The 13,276-nt window shown below is 33.9% G+C and overlaps 1 protein-coding gene across 1 annotated transcript; it reads right to left on the minus strand.

The window, feature by feature from the left end:
- Nucleotides 1-9,608: 9,608 nt before the first annotated feature.
- On the minus strand, nucleotides 9,609-13,276 carry LOC117317066 (polcalcin Cup a 4-like). The gene is made up of 3 exons (XM_033871853.1): nucleotides 12,923-13,276; nucleotides 11,228-11,313; nucleotides 9,609-10,617 (listed from the first exon to the last, which is right to left on the minus strand). Exons 1-3 carry the CDS (start codon nucleotides 13,058-13,060, stop codon nucleotides 10,431-10,433), a joined length of 411 nt encoding a protein of 136 aa, XP_033727744.1. The 5' UTR covers nucleotides 13,061-13,276; the 3' UTR covers nucleotides 9,609-10,430.

Raw genomic sequence — 13,276 nt, forward strand, 5'->3', positions numbered from 1 at the left:
TGTATACAGGTGATCCGCCCTATTAATAGCAGACCTCTAAACATTCTTGCGGGCAATGCTTTAAAGCCCTTGGCGATAACATGGACATGATTGTGATCCTACCACATAGCTATATAATGATTAATTTTCCCCGGTCATTTAAACCCATACTTGAGACACATGCGCTCTAGTCTTCTAGTGTCCATAAGTTTTCTTGGCTTCAATTAAGGTTCCAAATTCCACACGGTTCCATCTTCAACATCATATTATTATTGATTACCTGGTTAGTGGTCAGTTATATTCTGTAAAACATGCGATTTTATCAGTAGCAGCTGGTTATTTTGTGATGGGTTTGATTGTGGAACTTTTGTAATAAGGAGGAAAATGATGTGTCCCCGTATATGTATTCATCATATGCCAACTCTTCGATGGTCGTTGTTTGAACGACTGCTGTCATAGTGTGATAAAGTAGTATAATAAGTAAAATTTATCAATAATATAAGCTCGCATGACACTCTCGTTAACATGGTCATATGATGTTCGGGTACATTGATATTGATCTACTTGTGTAAATACCGACATTTCTCTGTCATCATGTAATAGGTTAATGTAATAAAGATCAAAAGTTCAAGAGTGAACGTGTCAGCAGAATATGAAGGTATAAAAGGACCAGCTTATATAAGTTAAATGTCGACAACCTGGTGTCTGCGAAACAACATCTATACTCTGTCTCTGAATAAATTTCCATTAATCTACAACACATCACCTTTCATCTATAATAGGCAGTCATCTTAACGACATGAAATATGTGTAAGTCAATCTAAATAACTGATTTAAAGAAGCAGCTTTTTGTTCTTAGTAGATACAACTAAACTTAGAAAAAAATATTTTGCTTTTAGGATAACCTTAATATTTACATGTGTAACGTAATGATGATGATAACAAGATCGTGCGTAACATTTATATACACGTGTGTTCTGTGGCCACGAATCAAGGTAACTCGGTGACGATACACTGTCTGAAGTAGACAGGTGAGCACGGGCGAGATATCAACTGTAATAAATGGTGAAAATACCCTAATTTGAAATTGATATATGGTAGGTTCGTGTAGGTAATTGAGTGAGAAAGGAAACTAACGTAGGCGTGTAGGCCTAAACTAAAACAAAAGTCAAACTGATCTATCAGATTATCACCACTAATCATGCTTTATCATAACCCAAAATTCTTTATCAACTTGTCAGAGACAATATACTCGGAGAGCATAACTAAGTTAATGAAATTATTCCATTCTTTTCGAGCTAATACTGATACGGGAGAAAGGATGGTGAAAATATATCGTTGGTACATGTATGATGTCGACTGGACGTTTGGGAGATACACCTATGTATCAATGGTACATATATGATGTCAGTTGGACTTAGAGAGGGTGACGATGTATCATTGGTACATGTATGCTGTCGACTGAACGCTTCGGAGGGCGAATTTAACTGCAGGCTTTGGAGGATGAAAGAGTCTAATTTTGAACGCTTTCCCACTGTTGTTGGCGGTCAATATTTAAGAAATAATTAACGATGATTCGTGTATTGTTGCAGGATATACAACTCGGACTCGGATATTTTGCAATTTAATTAATAACTCAGACCTGTATATCCTGCAACAATACACGAATCATCGTTAATTATTTCTTAATTCTACCATGTTTGCTACGCAACGCCAGTTTTGATTGGTTTAAAACCATGTATTATTTTCCAATAACCCACGCTCGTGCCAATAATACACGGTCGCGAGTCACGGCTGTTACAATTTTATATATCTAATATTCACCCGTTTTATAAAAGCTTACTATAGCTGAGTGGACTAATGGGTTAGTCTTTCAATAATTTTTTATCACTACGCGAGTTCGAATCCTACGGAGGCCCCCTTTTTTTCTTTTTTCTTTTTCTTTTTTTTTATCCTTTTTTTTAATTTTCAATATCCATGCCATATGATTGATGCTCTTGGTCGTAGTACTGTATTGCCTGTATATTTCATCAACAAATAATGCAATACTCAAGAAATAAATTACAAGGTTTTCTCGGGGTTTCTTTGCTGTTTTTCTATTAGAAAGAGGTCGATCTCAGAACTAAACAGTACATGGTAGAATAGAAATAATCAACTTTGACTCGTGTTTTGTTGCAGGATATACAACTCGGACTCGGATATTTTGCAATTTTAATTAATAACTCAGGCCTGCGGCCTTCGTTATTAATTTAATTGCAAAATATCTTCGTCCTCGTTGTGTATCCTGCAACAATACACGAATCATCGTTAATTATTTCTTAAATAAACCACGGCTCTTTCTTGAAAACCTATCCTTTATTAGCTTTCCGATTTGTTTCATACAGTGGACTTGTTGGTATAAACGTATGCAACTCTCGTAATAAACGTACGCAGAATTATAATTAAAATCTAAGAGTAACCTTAAAAATAGGATTCAAACTAACGCCGACCAAGGTTTACTTTGTCCTGTTGTGTCTTCGTCATTTGTCTTTGAGAGTATTTTTTTGATGTCAGTATACCAAATATCATGAATGCGAGGTGAAGGTGAGCGTGTTTTAGTTGTTTTAGTATATAGGTGCATATCTGATAGATAAAATGCATTTCGTTTTTAGTTTTTTTATATGTACTATCAATAATTCTTGAGGTTTGATAACAATCGTGTGTCAAATCTGTTGTATCATGCCATGCAAACAATTAAAAGAAAAGAATAAAAATAATTTAAATGAAAAATAATACATTGGATGGCTAAGTTACACGTCAATTTGTTCACGATTGCGTTATTTTCTTATCGATATACACTACTGTTTTCCATCCTTAAATTTTGAAATATTCCATACTTCCACACAATTATCATCTTTGTCGGTAAAAAGCTTTATGATGTTTTCAGAATCAATTGACATGTTTTAATCTTAATTATCAAACAGTTGATATTGTAAATGAATCAATATCACCCGTGGAACTGAACATGAAAATTTGAATTAAACATATACTTTCCCGAATAAAATCATCAAATTTGTACACCATGTTAAACGCGAAAGATACATAGTAAACATGAAGTAAACGTGATCATTAAGACAAATTTTCTTCAATGGAGGAACACGCAATACATTATAGACTACCTTACATTGACGTAAACTTTTGTTGATATCCTCATACAGCGATTTACTCCACCTGTCTATACCATCAGATCAACAGAAATGGAGTTAGATTTCAAGACGGATTGTGATCATTTACTGATCCCAGACCGTTTTTATCCTATATTGTTAATAATGAGGAATTCGATCCCAAAATCTGTGATAGTAGGATTATTTTTTCGCTGTTAATTAAATGTCTTAAGTGTTAGGATATATAATCCACAATCTGCTACATGGTCCTGTATCAAGGAAAACTGGAATATGATGAGTTTGAGAATGGACAGCGACAATATAATTATTGAAGATCGACCTAGTTTATAGAGGGTATGCGCTACATTGTAACACCTGCCTCTGTGTTTTCTCACACTAGAAAGTCTGGTTTAGTCATCAAAACTAAAGTTCAATTTGCCTAAATTAAGGCCCCAATATTTGTATCATTTGGCACATTTTCGTGATTGAGAAAGTATCTGAGAAAAAATCCACTTGATAATCAAGTGAAGTTCACGCTAAAACATACTTAATCGTGTTGTTAACGATTAGGGAACGCTTGGTAGATTTCCAACAGCCGCATGTAAGTCATTACCTGGTCTTCCGATATTTTGTAATCAAGAAGTGTGCATGCATTAAGGGCCGACCGACTCTACAATCTTACCTTGATCATTACGTATAACGTATCCAGAAGGGACAGCTTACAACTAAACTGTATGATAGACTTGATAATATCAATTTTCTAATTGTTATTTTCCTTTTCTAGATAGAAACACCAATGTTCCCCTCACCTAAGGTGTTCACATATCTCAATTGATTTGATAATATAAAGCTTGTCCCTTTTATCACGATCTCCACGAAAGAAGTCGAATACTGACGGGAAACTATCAACACAAAGTTCCGAGAGATGCAGGTTGATGATGACCACGGGAAGTTTTATGGTAGACTTTACGCCCTCATTTGGAAATACATTTCTTTACTGCAATATAAATTTGTCAGACGTGTCCGATGATGTTTGGTGACTCTGTTTTCCTCCCCGACGTTCTCATTTTGAGGTAGTGACTACGACCCGACATGACCTAGATTTGCATGGTTGGTGTCGTCTATGAATCAAGAGGTTTTCCCTTCCGGAATGTATGGTCTGATTATCTTTGTTCTATCTCATGTGTGTTTACGATCTATGTTTGTAAGAATTATGGTTTCTATTTAATGTCGGTTTTCTTTGTTGTTTTGAAGTTGATATGTTGTATAAATTGTGATATGTGCATTCAATAAAAAGAAATAAAAGCGAGACGAACCTGATATAGTTATATTAAATTGTAGAGCGTTTTACTGCCAGTTGATTCCGTGTTAGTTTTTCTCTACAATTTATTGAAAGATTGGATATATTTGTACTGCAGATATATTGTATGTTCCTAAAAACGTAATGAATTTCATATCTTGTCCAAATATACTCGACATCGATGGCTTATGAATATTGATTATTAGTGGGAATACTTAATTAATAAACTAAAGACTTAAAATCATACTCTTAACTCGATTTGTATGTTAAATTGTGATAAGTGTTACATGTTATTTACATATTGATACATATGAGACGGCATTATATACATTTGTATATCAAAGATAAATCATCAGCTTTTTGATTAATATGCTTCAAATGTATTATGCTAAAACATTTTTAATAAAAATAAGAGCTGAATTATCTATAGCAGTTTTGGATGGTATGTAACAAATGCCGTAAAATACATCCAATGAAATAAAATGACATCGAAACAAAAGCGACCATTCGAGAGAACGCCTACCAACTTGCTGTAATAAAAATTCAACCAACTAATACTTGTTTTTGATATTGCTGTAATATCAAGTTGGCTGTTTTTGATATTGCTGTAATATCAAGTTGGCTGTTTTTGATTTTGCCGTAATATCAAGTTGGCTGTTTTTGATTTTGCCGTAATATCAAGTTGGCTGTTTTTGATATTGCTGTAATATCAAGTTGGCTGTTTTTGATATTGCCGTAATATCAAGTTGGCAGTTTTTAATATTGCTGTAATATCAAATTAGCTGTTTTATACATTACGTTAATATCAGGGCGCTTGTTAATATGAGGTAAAAAGAATACCACAACCATTTATCGCACTGATACATTTTAACAGAACATGTACATTGTTCACGAGAATATGATTTGTAAGAAAATGTCACACCATGGCCATGAATTCCTCCACGGATATAATGTCGTCTTGGTTAGTATCTGCTTTGGAGATCATGGCGCCAATTTCTTCGTTATTTAACTCACTTTCCTTAAACACCTGTCTAATTTCTTCTATGGTTAACGTGTTACTGCCGTCCTTGTCCAGTTCCCTAAACTTGTCCGAGAAAGCATTTCTGAAACAACAATTACTTCAATAACGGCAACAAACACGCATGTCTGATGTATATCACATAAACAGTTGCGTCTTTCTGCTAATTGTTTTGTGTTTGCAGTAAATGATTCAATAGTGTTATAATTTAATTTTACTTGTAACGAGCATTTTCATTGGCTCAAAAAAATATGTTATCATCTCATAACATAAATAATGACTGTGACGTCAGCGGAGTAATCGTTGTTCACGGGATTTTGTATTGATCGATGTGTTTTTAAATATCTGGAGCAAAATAAACATGTTAAACTTAATGAAAATGTTTCTTATCATTGTTAATTAAATTATTAGGGTTAACTGTAATATTTTTTTTACGTTATTGAGCAATAACACAAAAAAACTGGGGTGTACTCTTTTCATAAACCGCTTCGCGGTTTATACAGAGTACACCCAAGTTTTTGTGTTATTACTCAATAACGTAAAAAAAAATATTACAGTTAACCCTTAAATAATATATAAGTTTTAACAATCAAACTTAGTTATTCGTTTTGTGGGGGCTTTGTCCGCAAGTATCGAAACGACCGAGTACCGAAACCACAAGGTACTGAAACGAATTGAGCTCAAATTAATTATGTCTATCGCTCTAAACTAGTGGGGTCCCGATAACGATAATTACTACCGAAACAGAAACTCATTGTCTTTCTGTATTCTTTCAGAAGTGTAAATTGACTGTGACTGTATTCTTTGCCGAAATGCACAGGAATTGATATTTTTTCTGTATACACTTATCTATACTGTTTTCCATTCATCCTGCGTCTATAACTTTTGTATCAATACATGCAAGTAATAAACAGTGTGACATTTGTTTATGGCACATAAGAGTTAGGCAAACTATTTGCCTCCAAGTTATAAATATGTGTGAAGTTGTGCGGAATGAATGCAAAAAGAAATTAGTCGGTTCAGTTTGTTTCTACTTTTGTGTCACGTATCAAGTTTTCTTTTTTAGTGTTATGAGACTATTTTAATAACCTGGGTTTTGATTTAGATCAACACCATATAGACTAAGTATATATCATGTTATACAACATCATCAGCTTCACCAGCTTCTCAAGAAAGTACAAGTTAAGACAGTCCAGTCAGAACTCGAGCCAGGGGGCGAGGTAGAGTTCCTAACAATAAAATATATATGGTAGACCTGACTAGACCTGGAACTCCGCGGAAGAGAATCGCGAGGAAGATGTCAGGGCCAGGAGAGTGATAGGACAGAAAGTGCAGCAGCCAGCTTGCACACCAGAAGAAAAATGTTAAAGGTTATTTATTTATATTCATCGTTTAATTGTTCTCCTGGTTTTACAGTAATTTTCCAAGTTGTGTAGTTTGGACGATTTGAGACAGATCTGGATTCCCTGATGACCTGATATAAAGGTAAGGCTATTTGATCTAGATTATGATGATTTGCTGAAGTATGTTCCTTAATGTGTAACATATAAGCTGGTGGTGGTGGTGGTGGTGGTGTTATGACACATACACCATACTTACCAAAAATGTGACACATACACCATACTCACCAAAAATGTGACACATACACCATACTTACCAAACTTATGACACATACACCATACTGACTAAGCTCGTAACACATACACCATACTCACCAAAAATGTGACACATCCACCATACTTACCAAACTTATGACACATACACCATACTTACCAAACTTATGACACATACACCATACTGACTAAGCTCGTAACACATACACCATACTTAACACATGCACCATACTGACTAAACTCGTAACGCATACACAATACTTAACGCATCCACCACACTTACCAAAATTGTGAAATATACACCATACTGACTAAACTCGTAACACATACACCATACTGACTAAACTCGTAACACATACACCATACTTACCAAAATTGTGACATATACACCATACTTACCGAAATTGTGACACATACACAATACTCACCAAAATTGTAACACATACACCTTACTCACCATTAAATCCAGTAACATGATTCTAGACTATAACACTCGACCATGGGTACCATTAAATCCAGTAACATTATTCCAGACTATAACACTCGACCATGGGTACCATTAAACCCAGTAGCATAATTCTAGACTATAACACTCGACAGTGGAGGAATAATATTTAGTTTTATACTGGCATAAAAGAAAAACCGAATTGTAAACTAAATGTTTGCACATCGGATCTTTTTTCATACCAGCATAAAAACTAAAAAATATTCCTATCAAAACTTCTTTTTTTAGTAACAATGGGGAAAATTAACCTACGTATAGATGCACCAATTCAATAATTTGATTACGGACTATTTTTTGACAAATCACTACATTCCTACTTTCGAACTGACTCTCCAAACAATCGTTCAAACTACTGGTGGACTAAATCCTGGTTATTCTTGAAAAAGAAAAAGTATTTTAAAGTGTTGTTTTGGTGTGTGTTTTTTTTTTTATTTTTCCCTACATTTCCCCTATTGGGCCCCTTTTCTGCCGCCCCAACGGTGAAAATTGCAAAATTCTTGAAGAATTTAAATTAAATGTGGAAATAATGGAAGATATTAGTTTGTTTTGGTTTTTTTTTTTTTATTTTTAAATTAGATAAGTGTTAGATATGTCTGGTCTCCTTTGTCAATATGCCGCTGATACTCTCTTATTTTAAATGGAACTAAGAAGTCATTTTAAGAATCCTTAAGTGAGCTGGACATATTTGCACACTCCTGGTCTAAAGATTAGTAACAGTAAAACACGGGTAATATGGATTGGTGACAAGAAATGAAAAGGTGAAATATATTATCCAGTACTACATATACAGTGGGGTAGCAAAAACTGTATACTTCTCGGTTTAGAATTTCATTTGAATTTACATCTAGTTCTTAATATGAATTACGGCAAAAATGAGTGACGCTTTAAGCATTAATTACAAATTGGAGTTATATAATCGAAACACCAATTTGTAGAATTCAGATAATCAAGTCATTACTGATATCACAGTATAATCATATTAACATATCCTTAATAAATCCTGATATATAATTCATTAAATCACTGAATTCAGGACTATACAATTTGTTTGGAAAAGTTTAGTGGATAAAACTACATTTAATGAGGTCTTAAAATAATTGATATAAAATCATATATCAGTTGATTGAAACTGACATGGATACCTAGACTTTGTACAACACACGGTAGATGCCAAAGAATACTGAGTTGTAAACAAAGAGTACCTTATAACAAGAGTCCTAGAAGGAGTTAGCAACTAAACGATATTCTTCAGATAGGAAGAAAGAAGACAATGGGCTTCTTAAGACACTATTGGAATGTTCAGAAAAAGACTTTATACCGCATTTCGAATCTTTTCTCAATAACTTACTCATTTTATTTGCTTTCAATTAAGAGAATTTTTGGATTTTCTTACCCGAATCAGATCAGTAACAAGTTAAATAATATAATACCCCTTATAATGAAACGATAGATTTATTCATGAAGATATTTAGAAACTGACTTATCCCTAAATGCATTGATTAATAACGTCAGAGAAATAATTATACCCAAAACTGCCATAGGTAAAGGAGTAATATTTGTACAGAAACTAAATAACGACTCAAAGAGTCGGGCTAGATTACTTGAATATACTTTTTTTTCACTGCATAATGCAGTAATTAACTTCCAAAAACCCTGCTGGTCTCATTTTAGTAAATTTTGCGCTACTTTTTTTTAATCTTTTATGGGGTCCTTTACTGAATGTGATTTTGTTATATATTTGCATTTTTTATTATTTTTTTACAATGCTATGACACCCCCAACCAACTCATGACACATCTTTCTTTCTTTTCTTTTATTCTATTTGTCTTATTACTCTTCCTTCAGACAATGTAGTTACATGTCTACATATACATTAAACTATAACAAAAGGCAAATTTGAGAGAATCATTTATCTATAGATGTACATGTATTGCTAGTTGGCTTTGTGCTAGCTTTGCCTGCTTTAATTCTATTGACAGATTGGATATATTGCAAAGAAATACAGACATCGATGACTTATGAATACTGATTAAATAAATGAAAAACTAAGTGTGTCAATGATAGCTTTATTTCATATGAAAATTGGTGAGAAGATGAAGATTCAATAATCAATAAAATGAAAAACTAAACTACCATTCCGTAAAATGTCCAGTGAAATAATGTGGTATCGAACCAAAGTGGCCATAACTAACTCGCTGTAATAAAAACTTCAACCAATCATTAACACCTGTTTGCTCTAAAATCAAGTTTGCTGTTTAAGATATTACTCTAATATCAAGTTTGCTGTTTAGGATATTACTCTAATATCAAGTTTGCTGTTTAGGATATTACTCTGATATCAAGTTTGCTGTTTAGGATATTACTCTAATATCAAGTTTGCTGTTTAGGATATTACTCTAATATCAAGTTTGCTGTTTAGGATATTACTCTACTATCAAGTTTGCTGTTTAGGATATTACTCTAATATCAAGTTTACTGTTTAGGATATTACTCTAATATCAAGTTTGCTGTTTAGGATATTACTCTAATATCAAGTTTGCTGTTTGGATATTACTCTAATATCAGGTTTGCTGTTTGGATATTACTCTAATATCAAGTTTGCTGTTTGGATATTACTCTAATATCAAGTTTGCTGTTTGGATATTACTCTAATATCAAGTTTGCTGTTTGGATATTACTCTAATATCAAGTTTGCTGTTTGGATATTACTCTAATATCAAGTTTGCTGTTTTGAATATTACTAACTCAAGATTGATACGTCTGATCTGGCTTGTTAATAGAAGCTGAAATGACATAACGCAACCAGTTATCGCACTGATATGTTTTAACAAAAAATGTACATTGTTCACAAGAACATGCTTGATAAGAGATGTCACACCATGACCATAAATTCCTCCAAGGATATAATGTCGTCTTGGTTAGTATCTACTTTGGAGAACATGGCGACAATTTCATCCTCACTACACCCATCTCCCTTCAACAACTGTCTAATTTCTTCTTTGGTAAGCGTGTTACTGCCGTCCTTGTCCAGTTCTCTAAACTTGTCCGAGAAAGCTTTTCTAAAACAACAATTAAATACATAAGTGTATTAATGCCTATTGGTAAATATGTAAGCACATGTTACCAACAACTTATACTAGTGGCGCTTGCTGGTTCAGAGGTTCACTCCGGCTTTCCAAAGTAACATGTCAATTAAACGGAAACAACATGTGTTGACATTGTGTTGTCAGGGGAAATAACTCGTCTTTACCAAGTTCCAATAAATGGCGCTCTAGCACCACCTTTGCAGTTCCGTTATTGACGAGTTATAATCTGTATTGAGTTGATTGAGATAGATACATTTATTTCAAATTTATTAATATGTTTAGTGAATTGTTCCCTATCGACGTAGGTTAATGTGACGACACCACAGACCCGAGCTTCCTAACTATTTTGCAGCCACACGACATTCCTTTTCATTTAGATGTAATCTGTTAAAATATTCGTATACCGCTTGTTACCTACAATTGATAAAGTTTAGGAGAAATTATCACACATAACTGCAGTTAAAAGCGGGATAGAGCGATGAAAGATTAAGATTATGATGTGTTTTTTATATCTGGGTAACACACCACTATTTATCAGTATTGAATATAACTGAAAATTCGGAAAATGACGGAATGGTTTTACCTTCTAGGCGCCTTCATCATTTCTGTTTTAAATTCCTCCCAGGTTATTGCATGGTCATCGTTTCTGTCCAGATCGCAGAACATAGCCTGTAATGACATTAAGTTAATGTGAATCAAAAAAATTATTGGTGATATTTCAATGTATTTATTTGCTCAACAAAAGACCCTAAACGTCACCTGATTTAGCGAAAAGATGGACACAAATATGGCATATAGACAGACATATCTACATAACAATGATTGACCATTCGGAAAATACACATAGACACAGTATATGCAATATTTTACACGATACAGTATACACGATATAGTATACACGATATAGTATACATGATATAGTATACACGATATAGTATACACGATATAGTATACACAATACAGTATACACGATACAGTATACCCGATACAGTATAAACGATATAGTATACACGGTACAGTATACATGATATAGTATACATGATACAGTATACACGATACAGTATACACGATACAGTATACACGATTCAGTATACACGATACAGCATACACGATACAGTATACACGATACAGCATACACGATACAGTATACACGATATGGTACACACGATATAGTATACACGATATGGTATACACGATACAGTATACACGATATAGTTTACACGATACAGTATACAAGATACAGTATACATGATACAGTATACACGATACAGTATACACGATACAGTATACACGATATAGTATACATGATATAGTATATACGATACAGTATACACGATATAGTATACACGATACAGTATACACGATATAGTATACACGATATAGTATACACGATATAGTATACACGATACAGTATACATGATACAGTATACACGGTACAGTATACATGATATAGTATACACGATACAGTATACACGATACAGTATACCCGATATAGTATACACGATACAGTATACACGATACAGTATACACGGTACAGTATACATGATATAGTATACACGATATAGTATACACGATACAGTATACACGATATAGTATACTCGATATGGTATACACGATATAGTATACAAGGTACAGTATACACGATACAGTATACACGATACAGTATACACGATATAGTATACACGATATAGTATACACGATACAGTATACACGATATAGTATACACGATACAGTATACACGATACAGTATACACGATATAGTATACAAGATATAGTATACACGATACAGTATACACGATACCACTTTATATGTACAGTATTTCGGATGTTTGGGATTTTATGTGTTTGACATATACTGACGTGCTTCATTAAATGACGGTAGTCTTTTACATTACGATAGTTAATCGGACGTATATGCTATCCGACTTCCACATAACGATAGTCAATCGGACACAGAGAAATTAGTTAAATTACCATCATCTGGACACACTTATATTTGTAATTAAAACATGACCACACATATGAAATAGGTTCTTCATACATATATAACTAGGTTTCTCATTATATGTGCTATCTCCACTTTGTTTTTTATGTAAGTCATTTAAATGCACAAATTTTAAAGTTCGGTAGTCTTAATCATCAGCTTGTTATATGGTACGTGTACGTCTACCAAGCCTTTTGATTATATATTGTTTCATGGTATTGAGTTTAACTGATGAATCATGAATCTGAATGCTTGAAAACTGCAGTGTCGCATTGGGTCAAATATTTCACTTACCACCAATTCTTGGTCGGACATTTCGGCTCCGAACTCTGTTTTGACCAGAGCCTTGAGTTCTCTGGGAATAATCTTCCCATCCCCACTAGTATCCGCCTTTCGGAATATTTCCTTAAGTTTTTCCTCGCTAATGCTCATGGTGTGCGTAGAGCGACACAGGACCAATACTATCAACTTCGGGCAACAATCCTTCGTATGAGCAAACGATGAGTCCAACTGGTTATACGTCTGTAAATGGTGCCCCCAGCTTAAGGATGGACACTGTTTGTCATGCAAATCTGTTACACACGTGTGTAAAACTGATTTTCATTGACTCGCAGCATCCTCTTACCGTCTAATCGCGCCGCACCACAC

The sequence above is a fragment of the Pecten maximus genome, chromosome 18 (assembly GCF_902652985.1).
Source record: "Pecten maximus chromosome 18, xPecMax1.1, whole genome shotgun sequence".
In the NCBI taxonomy this organism is placed as follows: domain Eukaryota; kingdom Metazoa; phylum Mollusca; class Bivalvia; order Pectinida; family Pectinidae; genus Pecten; species Pecten maximus.